This window comes from Felis catus, chromosome A2 (genome assembly GCF_018350175.1).
Source record: "Felis catus isolate Fca126 chromosome A2, F.catus_Fca126_mat1.0, whole genome shotgun sequence".
NCBI lineage: Eukaryota > Metazoa > Chordata > Mammalia > Carnivora > Felidae > Felis > Felis catus.
This window is the reverse complement of record NC_058369.1, coordinates 65,003,489-65,023,773: the sequence shown is the minus strand read 5'-3', so window position 1 is coordinate 65,023,773 and position 20,285 is coordinate 65,003,489. Positions and strand designations below refer to the sequence as shown.

Here is a 20,285-nt window from a genome sequence, read left to right as displayed (position 1 = left end):
TTTAAATGTCCTTTCCATACTCCCACTGCCTGCAACTTGCTTTTTTCAATTAGTAATATACTACTTTAAAAATTCTTAATATGACCATTTAAATCTCAATAATTTCAAAACATGAATTAGTTTGCCTTTAATCTTTCTTCCTTAAGAGCCTGGTGTTCCAGTGCAAGTTTTAATCCCTCTGGAACAATCAGTACTTCAGTGACATCGCTAAGTGAAGAGTAGATTCTTTGGTCTTTTGCTGCAGGGTTGAAGTCATCTCCACCTTGCAAATTTAACCTTTTCTGTTCTGAAGTGCTGGGATTCAGTGTGCATCTCAGGAACGGGTTCCAACTTCCACGGATTTCACACAAACTTGTACTTTCCTCCTCCTGCTTTCGGTTCTGCTTTGAGACTGAGCTTTATCCCCTAGTTCTGTGCCCAACTCACTGATGTGTACATAGTACCCATGTTATAGTGTTCCCGTCACGAAGACGACTTTGTATTTCTGTTTAATCATTTTTTATAGTTCTCCATTGGGACCTTCTCTTGTGAGATAGGATGTCCTTTCTCTCACTTGCTCCCTGAGCACTAGTATCTCTGATCTTTTTTGTGCAAATTCACAGCTCTGTCCATTACATCCAAGACACCTTTAAGCTTCTGTCTCCGTTTTTGTTTCTTAATTCCATCCCCAATTGATGACCATAGTTATTTTTCCACAGAGATTTCCAAATATAGGCGTTAACCAAGAGTTTCTAGAGGACTCTAACTTACAGGTGTAATACCCTAACACCTGGAAGATATTAGTTCTCCCCAGTAGATATTGGAGCTCCAGTTGGACTCTAGTCTTATACAATGTATGGCATGTATGATCTATTACAGAACTACCATAATGTTAAGTAGTTACTGCCTTCTGGGCTAATGTAATGCTTAATGTATTAAGCAGATAGGACAGCCTTTCCAGTCACTTTTGTTCACTACCTAACTTGGTTGGCATGGTCAGTGGAGCAGACTGTGGTATTTAACATAAGCTGTTCAACTTCTCTCTGTAAAAGTTCATACACTTTACAGGCTGTTCATTGTTGAGATAGTAATGGCTTCTCATTCCAGCCCTGTAATTAATGACCAGTCGTTGTAGAACATAGTCCTTCCGTATATGCTTAATCATTCTTTAAAGTTTTTTGAGGGTGGTGAAGGAAGGAGTAGCATGGGCTGGGAAGTGTGGTGTTTATTCAGTCAGGTATATTCTTTATATCTTAGACCAGATGATTAATTTATGGAGGGTTTCTATAATTACAATTTCTTCTTATATCATCCACACTGATCCAAAAAGTTTTATGTTAAAATTTGTAATCCTTACCCACTCAGAGAATTTGTCAGTTTCACTCTTTGGTATAAGTAATTAACCCCACATCAACCATCAACATACTTAGTATAAAAAATTTAATGATTCAAATAATTTTTTGCCTTTTTTTTTTTATCAAATAAGAGATCTATCCTTATTCTTTTTAGAGGGAAAATAGGAAACAGGAATCTAATTTATCTGATCATTTTTCTCCCTAACAGGTTTTCTCATGTTTAGTTGCAGTGATTTAGTTAGTTAGTTAGTTAGTTAGTTAGTTAGAGGTGGTGTTAGTAAGCTGAGTGATTATGTTTGTGCTCCTGTAACTTTTAATTATGGTCTGGCATTTAAATATGGCTGATCAGATACCAGATTTATATCTAATTAATTCTTAAGTATTTCCTTACCCCAAATTTATGTTTAACCAAATAAACAGTAAGTAACAAATTTACCAAAGTTTATCAAAAGCAAAAACAAACCATTTAAACTATAGAAAGCTGGTAAGTAATTGACGAATAGAATATTTGCCTTAAATGCAGTATATTGAAAACATTGGTATAATTATTTAGAATAAATTTTCATGCAAGGAAAATTTGCAAGAAATGTGAAGAAGTCAGTAAGTTGAGGTACACCTTCAGTGGTTAGAGATCAGCATGAGTCCATTCATTTGTGCTCCTGACCTGATTCGAAGTTCCCAGTTAGAGTGGTAAAATTGAGGAGAACTTACTGGCTTGTAGAGGGTTTGAACTCATGCCCCTACTTCCTGCTTTAACACTGAAAAGCATAAAAACCTCTTGTTAATTTTAAGACTCACACCAGAATAATTATTACAGGCAAAAAGGTAATTAATTATAGATCAGAATGATGCCTTAATTATTTTGTTAATTTAATTTTGGGAGCACAGAAGTGGAAATTTTAACATTTGCTGTATTTCCTCTTGATTTTAAACCTGATTTTTCTTTGTGGAAAGAGTAGAGGGTGTTCCTTTTTAAAGGAATGCTTTTTAAAGATTCTTAAAGTACATTTTTAAAGCACGTTAATTGTTGGAGTACATTTCTTAGAGTATATTCAACTCCACAAAGAGCTGTTTTGATTTTGCTCATATGCCCATCCATATATTATTCAAAATCCAAAGGGGCCAAAATGCTGGTTATATATCCAAATGGTTTCTTTGTAGCTGTATTTGAAGTCTATTTGGAAATCTGATGTTTATAGGTGACATTTTCAAATTTTTATATGTTATTTATATCCTGTGAATGCAAGAATAAATAAGGACCTCAGGAATTTGTTTTCACTGCCTCTAAATATGTACGCACCCTTATTTGTTCTAAAATTAACTTATTTCTGATAATAATTTTCTCATATTGTATTTCAATTTTAGGCTAAAAATCTTATAGAGAGATTTTTTAATCAACAAGTAGAAGTTCTAGGCAGACGTGCAGAGCCATTGCCCGAAATATACTATATTGAAGGTACTCTTCAAATGGTATGGATTAATCGCTGCTTTCCAGGGTATGGAATGAATACCCTAAAACATCCAAAATGTCCTGAATGCTGTGGTATGTAATGAACTATAATTTCATGGTTTATATTTATGAAACCTTCCTTCTTTTCATGACCCTAAGTGAATGCCTAGTATTTATTTTTACTATCACTTAGATCTTTAGCTGATTTTAAGCAGCATGTTTGAAAAGACTACGTGAGCTTGAAGATACAAAAGAAAAAAAAGCTGGCTTAACTTGGGCCTTGTATTAATATTCTAGCAAAGAAGGGTTAGGGGCGTTAGGCAGTTGTCTGGGAGGACACACAGATAATGGGTGTGAGTCATTTACTTACCCTAAAAAGAGACAAAGGATGTATTTTTTAGAATCCGTTATTGATGAGTTTACATTTGTACAGTTTAGACTAGCTATATTTTTACTTTCTCTTTTTTGCAATAAGTATATGAATTGTTTTCTTATCAGTTGTTTTTTTTCTGACTTTTGATCGGAGCTCCAGGGCTATCTGGAGCTATCTGTGCTATCTGGCTTTCATCTGTCTTTTCCTTATTAAAGAAGAGAGTTCTATAGAGGCTGTTTAGAATAAGTTAATTCATGGATTCAGAGTCTTTGAATTTCTGTTTTCAAAAGTTGAATGAGGCAATTAATCTTCAGTTTTAAAAGGCTTTCTAATAGCAACATCAGTAAATTAGTACCATTTTCATTCAGTCTTCTCTGATTGTTCTTTTCTACTCTCTATCTTAGGTTAGATCAAAATCCTTTCAGTATAATAGAGCACTAAATTTTCTTTTTCCTTTGCTTGACTTAATTGGTAGATAATACTTTTCCTTTTTTTTTTTCTGATTGAGTTTTTGGTTAAGGATATGAAATTTGACAAAATGTACTTGAAAAATTATCTTAGGAAATATGACACAGATTTAACAAATAAACACATATACCAACTGTGTAACTATTTTGATAATCTGTGATTATGTATATCACTTTAGAGCACAGATAATGGTGAAGAAACCCTGGAAATACCAAACAGTGAGACCAGAACCTGGTAGTTTAGCTGTCTATTAAATGCATTTATATTTTCACTTTATAAAGACCTAAGATAAACTAAAAAGCTTAAATATTTGTATGTCATTAATTCCAAGAATTTTGAAATAGTTAAGCATAGCTTTTACAAGTGAAATAATAGGGTTGAATCTCTGAGAAGCACAAAAATTTTACTACTGAAAATTTTTTTGCATTTATACAATTTGGATAATACAGTTGTCACATTCTCTCATTTTGCCATGCAATTATAACATTCAGTCTGTTAGGCATCATCCTGTTTGATCAAGTTCATTAAAGTAATTTATTCCTGACAACAGACCCCATGGGAAGTATGTAATGAAACTTACAAGTTTCAGAAGTATTTCCTGCCTCTGTTATACTATTTTGTTCTCCCAGACATGGGGTCTGTGCCCACAGAGTTTACAGACACAGGAAATGCATTCGTAGAACAGTTAGGGAACAAGAGGCATAGGGAAGAGAATGAAAAGGAAATGATATAAAGGAAACTGAGTTACAGATAGGCTGGGTCACAGAGGATGTGATTAGACATGGCTTTCTGGGTTGATGTGAGACTTGAGGTAGGACTTTGAACATGCAGGGATAGCAGTTCTAGCCAAGTCAGGGGCCTGAAGGAGCATCAGGTTGCGGGGGGGGTGGGGGGGGTGGGGGGGGGGGGAGGTTGCATAACCAGGGCTAGAGGGGTGCTGTCAGAAGAGCTCTGGGTTTAGCTGGGCTTGGAGAGGGCAGAGTGGAAGGGTACAAATTTAATGTGGCAGCAGGAGTCCTATCTTTGAGTGGAGGAGAGAGAGAACATTTTTTTTTTCATTTTTATGGGATCATTATCATTGCTCAGTATACTTATTAACTAGTGATTTGCTAAATTTCATTTTATGCCAACATATGGTAAATAAATGTTTTAATTTAGAATTACCTTTGTGCTGTCATCATTTCTGTTACACGAATGAAGTAAGACTGAGCTGCCTTTTTAAAACAGAACTCATTAAGTATAATGTGACCATCGCATACAATACTTTTGTCTATATTACATGAGGCCATTGCTCCAAAATTTTTAGAGAGCAAATGCTACCCAAAAAGATATTTAACTCATCCTTTGAATTGGAAGCCGGTATTAAATGTGCCATTAGTTACAAAATTAGCATACTAAATGAACTTAAATCTATTTGGTATAAAATGGAATGCTAGAGAGAAGCAAATGAAAACATGAGGTACTTTGTAAAACAACTTATTTCCAAAATGAAGAGACAGTAAGCTTATGTTTAACAAAGAGGATTGATTGGGACATGAATGTGAGAAAAATGCGTTTACTTTCTCAGCAGTAGATTAAGTGAACAGCGGGTGTTTTCTTCTTTTTTGGATGTCATACTTTACTTCTGTGATTTTACTTCTAGATGACAGATAAAGATTGCTTGCTTATAAACTAGTGGAGGCTTAACATTTTTACCTATGTTATCTTTCTCATTTCTAATTCGTTTAGCATTTTAAATTAATTTTCACTGTAAAATACTTCTCTCATTTCATATTTAGCATTGCTTAATTTTGTCATGATTTTGTCAATCATTTTGATGCTGAAGAAAGAAGATTCTAATTAAGTCTGTGAATACTAGATGTCTCATACTTTCATAGATTATAAAGATAATACAACCAAAGACCATCTAGAAGATTATATTGTTTTCTAATGTAATTTTTTTAAAACACAGAATCTTAAATTTGATTTCCTGGATGATTTCCGTAGTTTGTATTATTTCTGTAAAACTCTATCTTGTTTTTATTTTTCTCCATTTTATTCGTATTTAATTGCCTCAGAAAAACACCTGAATGTCAACGGTTTTTGACATAATTTCCCACTACACCTTCTTTTTCTTCCTCTTTAAACTTTGGCAGTGGTTTTAAAACTCCGGTGTGTATCAAAATTACCTAAAGATTTTCTGAAAAATATATCAAGGTATGGGAAGCAGACATCTCCTTCTGGAATAAGCATTTAAGGTGATTCTGATACACATGGAGGTCTGAGATTCCTGAGTATTAGCATTGGTGTGGCAATACCTTTTTTAAATGCTTGAATAGTAGCATGATAAGCAGTACCCAGATAAGATAACTTTCCTTCTACTGAGGAAGCAGACTATTTTTCACTGACTGTTGCAGATTGAATGTATAGCTCAGTAACTGTTTATGTAATATTGTCAATTTCTGTTGCTTTCTCTGAACATAAGATTTGCTACTGTACATTCAAAGCTCCCAGGGAGCTCTTTGTTAGTGATATCGTGTCTGTGAGTGGTCAGAAATAATTAGGTTGTTGGTACAGTATTTAAACATCTTGAGATGATTTTATTAATAAAGTATACCTTATAAAGTACCTGTGTACTTTATGCAGTAAAAGTGAATTAAACGATACAGTTGTTTTTAATAAGGTCTTTTAGACTCCAAAATTTATCTTGCTCAGATATGCAACCCTGAACCTTTGTTTTAATTTTAAATCAAAGAACCAAGAAAAATAATAATAATAAAAAAGCTGATATTAACAAAACAGGATTGGCAAGAAGTCTCACTAGATACACAGAGGGGCATTACATGATGATAAAAGGATAAGTCTGTCAAGATATAATAATGTAAGATTGCTAAATTTATGAGTGCTTAATAACATGGTTTTAAATATGTAAAACAAAAAGTGTCAGAGAGGTAATACTGGAATGCCAAGCCATAAAGAAAAACAATGAAATTGGACCCAGTTTAAAAAGTCACAATCATCTCCGGATGTGTTATAGACATAAATACATAAAAATAGTAAATATGTTAGAATACAGTGTAGAGAAATATCATCATGTCTTCAGCATCAGAAAATGATTTTCCAGGGCGCCTGGGTGGTTCAGTCAGTTGGGCAACCGACTTTGACTTGAGTCGTGATCTCACGGTTTGTGAGTTCAAGCCCCGCATCGGGCTCTGGGCTGACAGCTCGGAGCCTGGAGCCTGCTTTGGATTCTGTGTCTCCTTCTCTCTCTGCCCCTGCCCCACTGTGCTCTGTCTTTTCTGTCTCTCAAAAATAAATAAATGTTTAAAAAAAATTTTTTAAGTGATTTCCCAAAAGAGACACAAAAATCACTAACTTTAATTAAATGGTTGATAATTTTTTCTACTAAATTAAGTACTTCTGTTTATCAAGACACTGCAAAGAGAGAAAAGGTAGTCTACAGAATGGGAAAATTATTTGTAATGGATATAACCAACAAAAGACCACTACCCAGAACATATTTAAAAATTTAATACAAAACACTTTTTAAGACAGATACCATATGTTTTCACTCTTATGTGGATCCTGAGAAACTTGACAGAAACCCATGGGGGAGGGGAAGGAAAAAAAAAAAAAGAGGTTAGAGTGGGAGAGAGCCAAAGCATAAGAGACTCTTAAAAACAGAATAAACTGAGGGCTGATGGGGGGTGGGAGGGAGGGGAGAGTGGGTGATGGGTATTGAAGAGGGCATCTTTTGGGATGAGCATTGGGTGTTGTATGGAAACCAATTTGACAGTAAATTTCATATATTAAAAATAAAAAAAATAAAAAATAAAGTAAATTAAAAAAACACTTTTTAAAAAAGACAAAACAATATTCAAAAATGGGAAAAGATTTGAACAGATGTACTTAACAAAAGAGTAATTCCAGGTCATCAATGGGTACATGAAAATACGTTCACACTTTCTGTAATCAGGGAAATGTAAATTCAAGACAGATTGAGATCCGACTACACAGCTCTGAGATTGACAGGAAGTAAACAGTCAGGGAATACTAGGTGCCGAAAAGGGGTGGAGGCCCAGGAGCAGCCGCACTCTGCCTTCGTGAGTGGAGATCATGCCACTGTGGGAAACAGTTGCATGTCGTAGTAAATGTGCCATGCACGCATTCTGTAACTAGCATTTGACTCGGGGAAGTTTCATCACAGCGTATTTTCTAATAGTCCCAAACTAGAGACAACCCAAGTGTCCACTAATGGTAAGACGTGTGAATAACTAGTGATCTATTCATACAATGGAATGCTTTACAGGAATGACAGTGAATGAATGGGGATTACAGTCATATGGGTGCATTTTATTAACTTACAGGAAAGAAGCTAAACACCACAGAATCCATGTAGCGTAGGCATAGTTCAATTCTTTTACAGAGATATATTCATGAATGCTGAAACTAGAATGCAGTCCAGGGACAGTATTACCACAAAACAGAAGAGTGTTGACTTCTGGAGGGATGGAAGGGAGTGTGATTGGAGGGGGCACAGGAGGAATTTGGGAGTGATGGCAGTTTTGTGTTACAGCCTAAACTGTTTCCAGATAGGTTTCTATGCAATATTCATTATATTGTACATTTATGTCTTTTTCTCTCTTTATGTGTTATATTTCATAATAAGATGTAAAGATACTAAATTGTCCCCTAAAGCTCGAACACCACTGTTAAAGGCACTGTGAAGAAAAGAAATTTACAAGGGTTTTTTTTTCTTTTTCTTTTTGTATGGTATCACTTGATTTTTGTCTTCATAAATTTACAATTCTAACAGCTATTAGTAAAGGCTCAGTGGGAATAATGAAATCATTATGATTTACTTTCTTTTAACCATTAAGTTATAAACATAGTTCTGTATTATTCTGCTGTCTTCAGACTGGTTTTATTTATTTAAAATGGATAGCCAACAATAGAAATTCAGACTGGTTTTATTTATTTAAAATGGATAGCCAAGCATTTTATGTTAGACTTTAGGTTATTTCCTATTGTTACCATGATATTAAAGATGATTTACCATTACAGTTACTCAGCTTTTATTTTTTGAGTTATTTCCTTGTATACATTTACAGAAATGTGACTACTAGTTTTAAAAAATGAGCATTTTGACTTTGGATATTTTTGGTTATTTTATCAGTTTTAAATGTTCACACCATCTCCAGCCTCTCTCACAATAGAGATGGGATTACAGACAGTTTGGAACTTCTTTTGTTGGACTGCAAGCATCACTTTTCAAAAAGTAAAAAGCAGACTTTTACAGCCATACAGAGTTAGACCGTGTCACTCCCCTCGCCGCCGGCTGCGTCGGCTAATTCCCTTTAGTCTCCAGGGATTTTACACTTGCCACTCAAGGCCCGTTCCCCAGACAGCCTTCCATGGCCTCCTCTTAACTGTTCTGTACCTTCTTTCTCCCTCTCTGCCCGCCTGCAGTTAAATCCTCCTTTAGGTCTTTCTCCAAAATTTATCTTCTCGTCTCTATTCCTGTTACAGTCGTCTAATTTGAATTCCGTGTGTGTGTGTGTGTGTGTGTGTGTGCACGCGCGCACACACTCATGTGGAATGATTACGTTCCCTTCCTAACTGGGGAATTCTTCTTCTCCTCTTCAGCCCATATCTCACATAGCTTTCAGTTATACCCCTAAATTCCTAATGTAATCCCTTCATTTTTTACTTTAAAACCTTCAATAATAAGATGCTGGCTTCATAGTATAACTTGCTATTCCCATCCTGAGCCATTTCATCCTTATCTTTCAGCAACTCATAAATACCTTCAGTACAGTAGTGGCATTATTTTCTATTTTATTCATCCAGACATGTGTTAGAATTCAGAGATATATACAGTGGCTTATTGCTAAACGTCAGACCCTAGGGATACCTTGATGAATGAACTGAAAAAGTGGCTTCTCTGATATTTAAGTTTATCAGATCAAACAACCCTTAAACAGAAGAGTTAATAAAATCATTGCACGTGGTGATCGGCACAATAAAAACATTAAACAGGGTGATATGATACGCTCTAGCGTATCAGTCGGGTTCAAACAGGAAACACTAGTATATCCAATAGCATTTAATGAAAGTGCCACAGTCGGAGGTTTGGGTGGAATGCGGGGGCCAGTAAGGTGTGTTGAAGCATCTAGAACTACAACGCCTTGAAGCTTGTATCACGTACCATCCCCAGGCTTGAAGGAGGACGAGGAAGGAGCCATGCAGCCTGTAGGGCTGGAGCTGGGGAGACGGGCTGCCTGGGGCAGGCTGTGGGCATATGGCAAGGTGGTCACTGCGGACACCCAGCAGTGAGGCAGGGGGGAACGAATGCCCTGTTGTACAGGGCACAGAAGGGTGGGAAGTGCACCAGGCTGTGGGTTTAAATGGAGACTGACCATCAGAGATAGTAACTAGGGTTTGGATGGAGGACCATACCAATTGGATTTTGAGGAAGACTTGACTCAAAAAGTGACTCCTGAGTCAAGCCCTGTGTGATGAGAAGAATGTCATAGAGATTTGTGAACAGAGTTTTCCTGGCAGAAAACACACACAAAAGCAAGACTGAGCATGGCCTAATTAATAACTGAGTCCTGCCCATGGCAATAGAGAAAGTGGATGGATCTAATATATTTAAGGGGCACAGTCAAGAAACATTATTCGTGGATTGTGAAAGCATGAGGAGGACAGGAGGAATAAGGTATAATTCTTAAGTTTTAAGTATGAGTATGTGCTTTAACTGAGATCTCAGTTGAATTGTTTCGTATCATGTAAAGTTGCAGTGTGATTTTATCTCCTATTGAACGCCCAGTTTCTCAGGCCCATTTATTGAAAAGCTCATGCTCTCCTAAAAGCTCAATTGAAGTGTCTGTATAGGTAGAGGTGGGTATGTTTTTTTAATCCCCAGTATGGTGGTGTTTGGTGGTGGGGCCTTTGGGGAATTGATTTTTGTATACTGTGGAAAGTCAGGGTCCAGTGTTATTTACTTACATGCGGGGTATTCAGTTTCCCAGAAATCTTTTATTAAAAAGGCTATCCTTTATACATGGAATGGTCTTGGCTTTCTTGTTGGACATCAGTTGATCATGTAGGGGAGGGTTTGTTTCTGGGATTCTCTCATGTCCCATTGGTCTGGATGTCTGTGTTCATGCCACGCTGTTTTGATCAGGAAGTGTGATTCCTCCAATTTTGTCTTTCTTTTTTTAATATTTTCTGGTTACTTGTAGATGCATGAGTTTACATACGGATTTTAAGGTGAGTTTTTTTATTTCTGAAAAAAAACATAGTTGGGATTTTGATAGGGATTGCATTGAATCCGTAGATCGCCTTGTGTGGCATTAGTGTTAATTAATCTTAATTAGATTAATTAATTAATTAATCTTAATAAGATAGTGTTAATAATTAATCTTAATAATATTAAGCCTTCCAATCCATAAATACAGATGTCTTCCCAATTATTTGTGTGTTCTTTATTTTTTTTTTTTCCAGCAATGTTGAAAGTTGTAGTTGTCAGTGTACAGGTCTTCTATCTCCTCTTTTAAATTTATTTCTAAACATTTTATTCTTTTTGATGTTATTGTAAAATAGTTTTTTAAATTTTCTCTTGAATTGTTCATTGCTGACTTAGAGAAATGCAACTATTTTAGTGTATTGATTTTATATGGTGCAACTTTGCCGAATTTGTTTATCAGATTCACAGGGGTGGGTTTTTTTTTTTTTTTTGAGTCATAAGATCATGAGCAGAAATAATTTTCTTCTTCACTTACAGTTGGATTCCTTGTATTTCTTTTTCTTACCAAATTACTCTGTCTAGAACTTGCACTATGGTGAATATAAATGGCAAATGTGGACATCTTGTGTTTATTTTGGTCTTGGGGGAAAAGCTTCAGTCTTTTATTGTTGAATATGATGTTGCTATGAGTGTTTAATTTTTGGCCTTCACCATGTTTAGAAAGTTTTCTTCCCCTCATAGTTTGTTATTTTTATCCTGAATGAGTATTGACATTGGGAAAATGGTTTTTTTTCCTTCATTGAGATGAGCACGTGTTGGATTTTTCTCCTTTTATTCTGTTAATGTGGTATATTACATTGATCAAGTTTTCATATGTTGAATCATCCTTGCATTCTGGGAATAAAAACCCACTTGGTTGCTGAATTTGGTTTCTTTGTATTCTGTTGAGGATTTTTACATCAGTATTTTAAGGGTTATTGGACTGTATTTTTCTTACAGTGTCTTCGTCTGGCTTTGGTACCAGAGAAGTGCTAGCCTTGTAGAATTAGGAGGTTTTCCCTCATTTGCAAATTTTTGGATGAGTTTGAGAACAGAATTTGTGTTACTTATTGTTTAAATTTTGGTAGAATTCATTGGTGAAGCCATGTGATCCTGGGCTGTTCCTTCTGGGGAGGTTTTTGATAACGGATTCATTATCTTTTTTTAAATTTTTTTTTTTAATGTTTATTTTTTGAGACAGAGAGAGACAGAGCATGAATGGGGGAGGGTCAGAGAGAGGGAGACACAGAATCCGAAACAGGCTCCAGGCTCCGAGCTGTCAGCACAGAGCCCGACGCAGGGCTCAAACTCACGGACCGCAAGATCATGACCTGAGCCGAAGTTGGCCGCTCAACCGACTGAGCCACCCAGGCACCCCAATAACTGATTCATTATCTTACCAGTTACAGGTCCATTTGGATTTTTTACTTCTTTATGGGTCATTTTAGTAGATTATGTGTTTCTAGAATTTTTTCCATTTCATCTAGGTTATTCAGTTTGTTGGTATATGATTATTAATAGTATAGTTTTATATTATCAAAATCAGTAATACTATTCCTACGTTTTTGTTTGTGTAAAATCAGTAATGTTCCTATGTTCACTGATACTGTGATTTTAGTATTTTGAATCTTCTCTCATTTAATCTTACTCAAACTAGCTGAAGCGGTCCATTTTTTTTTGTTTGGGCTTTGTCGATTTTTTCTATTATATATATTATATGTAATATATAAAATATATATATTAACCTCACCTTTAATCTTTATTATTTCCTTCATTCTGCTGGCTTTGTGCTCAGTTTGTTTCACTTTTCCTAGTTCCTTAAGTCAGTTTATTAAGTTCAGATCTTTCTTCTTTTTTGATGTATATATTTAGTTATAAATAACACTCTTAGTACTTATTTTGCTGCATCCCTTAAGGTTTGGTATATAGTGTTCTCGTTTTTGTCTTATGATATTTATTTCCTTTGTGTTTATTAACTGATTCATTGATTGTTTATATTGTTTGATTTCTAAGTATTTGCAAATTTTCCAGTATTCTTAATATACTGATTTCTAGCTTCATTCTTTTGGGATCAGAAAGGATATTTCATTGATTTTAATCTTTTAAAATTGATTAAGACTTATTTTTTTTGTGATCCAACACATGGTCTGTACTGGAGAATGTCCCATGTGCACTTGATAAAAATATGTATTTAGTTATTCTGGTGGAGGCTTCTGTGTGTGTCTCCTAAGTCCTTTTGGTTTATAGTTTTGTTCAAGGCCTGTAATGATCTTTTGTCTGCTTGTTATTATTAAAAGTGGAGTATTCAAGTCACTATTTTGTATAACTCTTTTTCCCTTCAGTTCCGTCAGTTTGCTTTATATGTTTTGGGACTCTGTTGTTAGGTGCGGCACATGTATGTTTATAATTGTTGTATCTTCATGATGAACTAAATTGTCCTTCATCAGTATGTACTTCCCATCTTTTTGTGTTGTTGTTGTTAAGTTTTTCTCTGAAAATCTATTTTGTCTATATTAGGATAGCCACTCCAGCTTTCTTTGGTTATAATTTGCATGTAATAACTTTTTTCTGTTTTTTTACTTACAGCCTATTTGCATCTCAGGCCTATTTGAATCTCTTGTGGATAACGTAATTGCATCATTTTTTATTATCTGCTTTGCCAGTATCTGTCTCTTGATTAAAGAAATTAATCCACTTACATTTAAAGTTACTGCTTAAAAGGAGGGATGTCAGTTTTTTTGATATTTGTTTTCTGTATTTCTTAAAACTTTCTTTTTCCTAATTTCTTCCATTGATGTCCTTTTCTGTTGAGTTGATTTTTTTAATAGTGACACTTTTTTGATTCCCTTCTCATTTCTTTTGTATCTATAGTAGAGCTATACAATGGGGATGACATAAAACAACCTGACTTTAATTTTAGCAACTTAAGTTCATTCAAATATAAAAGCTCTACACCCCCTTTGTTTGTGTCACAAATTGTATCTTTAATATTGTGTGCCCCAAAACAGAGATGTGTAATTATTTTTCTGCATTTGTCTTGTAAATCATTTTGAAAATAAAAAAGTGGTTACAAATTGAAATAATAATACCCACATTTATACTCCTCATGTATTTACTTTTACCAGAGATCTTTATATTGCCTCCTGGCTTTGAGTTACTGTCTAGCATTCTTTATTTCTACCTGAATGACTTCCTTTAGCATTTCTTGTAGGGCAGGTGGTTTGGTAATGAACTCCCTCAGCTTTTCTTTATCTGAGAATAACTTAATTTCCCCCTTGTTTTTGAAGGGCAGGCATTATTGCCAGATGTAGAATTTTCAGGTGACCCTTTTTTTCTTTCAGTACTTTAGGTATACAGTGCTACTTCTTTATGGCCTATAAGATTTCTGCTGAGAAATTGGGTGATAGTCTTGCGTAGGATCTCACGTACGTGATGAGTTGCTTATGTCTTGCTTCTTTCAGTATTTTTCAGTACTGTTGCCTTTCAACAGTTTGGTTTTAATGTGTGTTGCTGTGTGTCTCTGAGTTTATCCTACTTGGATTTGTTAAGTCCTTCTATTTATAAATTCATGCATTCAAGTTTTTGACCTTTATTTCATTGCCTTTCCCTTCTCCTTCTGGGCTTCCCATAATTTCCACCTGCAGATGTCCCACAAGTCTTCAGTTTTCTTTCTGTAACTTAGACTTGATAATCTCAATTTTTCTATCTTCTGATTCACTGCTTCATTCCTATTTTTCATTTCAGTTTTTTTTTTTTAAGATTTCTCTCTCTCTTTCTCTCTCTCTCTATGTCCTCCATTTCAGTTCTTGCATTCTGCAATTCTGATAGGTTCTTTATTATACATTCTCTCCCTTTCTTGAAGTTTTCACTGAGTTCTTATGCCCTTTTCTCCAACCTAGTGAGCATCTGTACAATCATTATTTTAAATTTTTTATCAGGCATACTGCTTGTCTCTGTTTCATTTGGTTCTTTTTCTGAGGTTTTGTATTTTCCTTTCTTTTTTGAGTATATTCCCATCTCCTCGTTTTGATTGACTTTTTGTGTTTCTGGGAGTTAGGTGGAATGGACAGCTTCTTGTAAACTTGAAGGAATGGTCTTGCATGTGGTCCTTCTCTCAGTAGACTGTGTGTTCCTGGTGACTTTGGCTGGCTGGCTGTAGCTGTGGCCGGCATGGCTGGGGGTGCTCTGGAGGGATGACCAGAGTTGAAGTTGGTGTGGACCAGGTGGTCCCAGTGCTCACCAAGAAGAGAGTAAGTACCCTGTCAAGACGGCTGAAGTGTATGGAAGCCAGTGGTCCCAGGGCTGTCTGTACAAAGGGAACCCTGGGAGGACAGCTGAAACCGAAGTGGCTGTCCTAGGACATTCTGTGCAGGGGGTGCCCTGGTAGGGTGTGGGCGAGGGGTTCTGGGGTTCTCCACACAGGGGCAGGCAGAGTGAGGTGGGTCATGGGGTGGCAGGGGGAGGCGTTCAGAAAACAGGGTCACCCTGGCGGGACAGCTGTTGCTGTAGTTCTTTGTTTTATTTGTTAAAAATCTTAATTTTTACCCGTTTGTTCCTTTTCCATGTCACTACCCAACTGCCAAAGGACACTTTTCCCTTTTGTTTTTTTCTTTTTTCCTCCTCAAAAAAAATATATGCATCTTGAATATTTGGAGATTTTCAAAATGTAATTTGATATTGAGTTCTGATTTAATCTACTGTGGTGAATGAAAATACTGTGTTAATTTAATCCATATATTTACAGTTATTTTATTGGAAACAATGTGAATCCTGTAGTTGTTGAGTGTATTGGTCTGTAAGTCTCAGTTTTGTTCATGTACTTGATAATGCATGTTTGTTAATATAACCTATATTCAAATGGGATTTTTGATCTACTTCTGTGGCTCTTTGTTCTATTCAGTTTTGTCACTTACCAGGAAAAAAATGGTCAAAATTCTCAAATATGATTGTTTTTAAAATTAATTTTTTGGTATTAGTAAAACCACTCCAGATTTTTGTGTGATGTTTTCTACCTTTTCAATTTTTGAAAGTAATTAATGTGTGTCAGCCTTATAGATGAACCTTCAAGTTTTCATCCATTTTGACAATGTCTTTTAATTGGATTTTTAATCCTTTTATATTTAATCTATGGTTTGGATTTAAGTATACCGTAGTATGCTATATTATTCACTTAAGTATAGTGCTTTGATCAGTTTCAAAGGTATTAGGAGTTAAGACTTAGATCTATCTTTTTGAGGGACATAATTCAATACACTGCAATCTGCCCTTAGCCCTCAAATATTCTTGACTGTACCGCTTTCAAAAATCCATCCCCCCATCCCAGCATCCTCTAAAATTTCATCCCATTACAACTTCACCTCTGAGTCTAAAATCTCACTCAAATATCGGTTCAGAAATTCCAAATCCCCATTATTTAAGTCCTCCACATTGTGTATGGTTGCGACTCCACTGGTGATCCATCTTGGGGCAAAATTCCTCTCTGTCTGTGGACATTTGAACTTAGGAAAAAAATTACCTGCTTCTAAAATAAACTGGGATAGGCATAAGAAATTGCCAGAAAGAAAGGAGTCAACAAGTTTGAAACTCAGGAGGGAAAATTCCTTTAAATTTCAGGGCTTCACCATAGTCCTTTGTATCTCAGGCCTCTTCCCGGGGGACCCACAGAGGCACGGATTTCTGGGTCCACGGAGTCCATGGCTGCAGGTTCCAGGCCTGTGGCTCTCACTTGGTCAGCCTCTGGGCCTGGGATGCTCTCCTGCCAGTCATTCCTCCCTTTTTCCTCAAAGGGGAACACATGTTTGCAGATAATAATACCGGCCCATTGCCTGCTTGTAAAATTTTGGAACTCTAACAGCCCTCTTTAATTTTATCCTGTCTGTCCCCTTTAGACCACGTGAGCAGTGTTTCTGCTGTAAAACATTCTCAGAAACCTTGCGGTGTTCTGTTTGTGTCTTGGACGCTCACACCATTAATCAAAAATCTTGTGGAGGCACAGATCTTTTCTGAAAACTGTGAATATCAATTCTAGGTTTTGGGGTGGTCGAGTGGATCTATGAGTCACATACCTAATTTCAGTAGCGAAAGTTTATCTGGCCATACCATCATTGTCCCCACAGCTTGCTTTTCTGCTAGCGAATATCCCGATTTCAGCGTCTTTTGCAATGTGGGTAGGCCAAGAACCTTTCAAATGATCACATGCTGATTCTTTTTGCCGAACAGTGCAGTCCTCAGTTTCTCTGCTTCCTCCTGCATTTTACCATAAACAGCAAGGCAAAGCCAGAATACACCTTTGGTTTTTCTTTGTTGGGATTTTTTTTTTTTTTTTTGTCTTTCGTTTTTTGCTAAAAGTTCAGTTTTTGAAATACATATGGCTGTTCAGGTCATTTTTTTTCTTGGCAACATTTGGGTAATTTGTATCCTTCAGTACCCTAGTATTGCTTTAGTAGCGCTGAACAGATTTTCACGTGTTGTATTTTCATTTTCATTCACTTCAAAATGCTCATTTCTCTTGATTCTACTTTAAGCTATCAGTTATTTAGAAGTGTGACATTTAATTTCTACGTTAAGGGGATTTCCAGATGTGTTTCTTTTATTGAAACCTAGTTTAATTCAGTTGTTGTCAAAGAACATACTTTACATGACTTGAACACTTTATTGAAATGTTTTGTGACCCAGCAAATGGTATATCTTGGTAAATGTTCCATTTGTACTTCAAGAGAGTGTGTATTTTTCCCTCATTCGGTAGAATGTTCTCCTGTAAGTATCAAATCAGTTTGTTGATATTATTTGAATCTCCTATATTGCCCCCGATTTTCTGTCTATTTTATTTCTGTCTATTTTATTCTGTTATTTAGAGAGGGGTATTTATTTACCTTTCTTACTAAAGTGATTGAGTTGTCTATTTATAGTTCCATTAGTGTTTTTTGTTTTTTTTTTTTTCATTTCTTTTTAAGTTCCGCTCTTTGGAGCATAAATGGTTAACGTTATCATATCCTTCTATTTATGATAACACCCTTATCATTATGAAGAGTCCTTTATTCCTTGTAATGGTCTTTCCTCTGGCTTGTACTTCGCCTAATGTTAATATTGCCGAATAAGTGAGATTTCTCTTTATTAATGTTAATAGGGTTTATCAGTCAGGGTTCCACCAGAGAAATAGAATCAATAAGATACAAGGATATTTAGAGATTTATTGCAAGAAATTGGCTTATGTGATTTTGATAGCTAGTTAATTAATTTAAAGTCCATAGGGCTGGCCCTCAAGGAAGTTATGCAAAATGTGCACGGCCCCCAGCCGGCAGCTGAAGTTCACAAGCAGAATTTCTTCCAACTCAAGGGAGCCTCAGTTCTGCTCATAGGCCTTTTAATGGAGTAGATCAGTTCCCCCTCCCCCCCCCCCCCAGAATATTATCTCCTTTAATAGAGTCAGTTGACTGTAAATGTTAGCCACATCCACACAGTACCTTCACATCAGTGCCTAGATTAGGGTTTGATTGAGTAACTAGCCAGTAGTGCTTATAGCCAGGTTGACACATAAAACTGACCAGTACACATGCTATGCTGTACCGTTTACTATTTCCTTACTTTAAATGTGTTTTTGTTATTTAAGATGTATTTATTTCAGCAATGTATAATTTGATTCTGCTTTTAAAAAAATCTAATCTGACAATCTCTACCTTTTAATTGGAATCTTTAAACCCATTGTAATGTGACAATTCATATTGTTATGTTTAAGAGTATCATCTCACTGTTTTCTGTTTCCCTCTTACTTTTTGTTCCTTTTTTATCTATTTTTTTTCTTCAGTCAATTAAATCAATTGAATATAACTTAAGATTCCATTAATCTTGCTGTTTATTAAGTACAAGTCTGTGTACTTTTATTTTCCTGGTTGCTTTAGGCTTATGATGTATATCATTAATTTAGTGCCGTCTGCCTGTAAGTAATATTCTACCCTTTCACATAAGAGCTAGTGGTATGTTTCCATTTCTCTTCCCTTGACCTTTGTGCTAGTCTTGACATCCATTTTAGTTTTGTATGTATCACAACTCTCACACTACATTGTTACTATTTTTATTAGCTGATATCTTTTAGCAGGACATAAATAATAAGCAGATCTCATGTATTTACCCATGTAATTACCATATCCAGCAGTGTTGATTTCTCATGGAGACCCACATCCATCCGCAGTTGTTTTCAATGGCCTGGAGGATTTTATTTATTTCTTTTGGTGTGACTCTGCTATTGAAAATACTTCATCTTTCTAATTTCTGAAAAGAGTCTTTCTTTTTCTTCATTTCTGAGCTACTTTGTTTACTAGATATAGAAATCTAGGTTGATAGTTTTTCTGTTCTTTATACATTTTTTCCAGTGTGGCCCGCCCCTTGTCTTCTAACTTGAATTGCTTCCAGTGTGCAGCCCTCTGTCACCTCTTTGTTCCTCGGTACAGTAGGTGTCTTTCTTTCCGAGGATCCTTCTAAGAGTCTCTATCACTGCTTGTGAGGAACATACATGGGAGTCACCTCCATGTAGTTTTTTCTTTGTGATTCTTGCCCTGGAGTTTGTCTTTGAGTTTATTGGATCTGTGGACACTCCGTGCTCTTTGAATTCGGAAAGTTGTTCAGCTTTATTTATTTAAATAACTTTAACCCCCTTCTCCTTTAGAGATTCCACTTAAAAGCACGGGAGCCTGACAGTTTCTCACAGCTTTTTGTTGATCTCTTCACAGAAAAAGTCTTCTGTGTGTTTATTTTGGAGTTTCTATTGTTTCGTCTTCACACTTCACTATTCTTTTCTTTTGCAACATCAAATCGACCAAGAAGTGTACCCTGTGTAGTTTTTCATCTCACTCATTCTTCGGTTTTGACTTCCTGATAACTTAAACACTTTTTATATCTTCCATGTCTTAAGTTTTGAACTTATGGAATATTGTTACATTAATTGTTTTAATGGTCTCTTCTAGTTCTTACATGTTTGTTCACAGTAGCTTGCAATTCATTTATTTGTCTTTTTATTATGAATCATACTTTTTTGCCTCAGGTACCAGTTAACTTTTTACTGAATGCTATATACATTATGCATGTTTTGTTGTTTGTTGTTGACTATTTTTGTATTTCTGTGTTTTTATATTAGTGAGTTTTGTCTGGGACACACTGATAAGTTGTTGGGAGACAGTTTGACCACTTCTGATCTTGCTTTTAAGGTTTATTAGGCTGAACCAGAGTTTAGTCTAGGCTGATTATTCCCTACTATTGTGAGAATTTTCTGTTGACTGTGGCCATATGCCTATCATTCTTGAGGGTTTCCATACTAACTAAATATAGTAATATACCTAAAACCACCCTGTATGAGCACTGGGGACTGTTACATTATAGTATGGCAATAGAACCTAA

General features: G+C 35.7%; 1 protein-coding gene across 3 annotated transcripts in view; it reads left to right on the top strand.

Moving 5' to 3' along the window:
- ZPBP (zona pellucida binding protein) overlaps positions 1 to 20,285 on the top strand; it is a 112,250-nt gene that overhangs the window by 72,354 nt on the left and 19,611 nt on the right. For all 3 annotated transcript variants that reach the window (XM_023250153.2, XM_006929088.5, XR_006594055.1), the window contains one exon: positions 2,700 to 2,877. In XM_023250153.2, the coding sequence (XP_023105921.2) occupies positions 2,700 to 2,877 (178 nt within the window). The remainder of the gene's footprint in view (positions 1 to 2,699; positions 2,878 to 20,285) is intronic.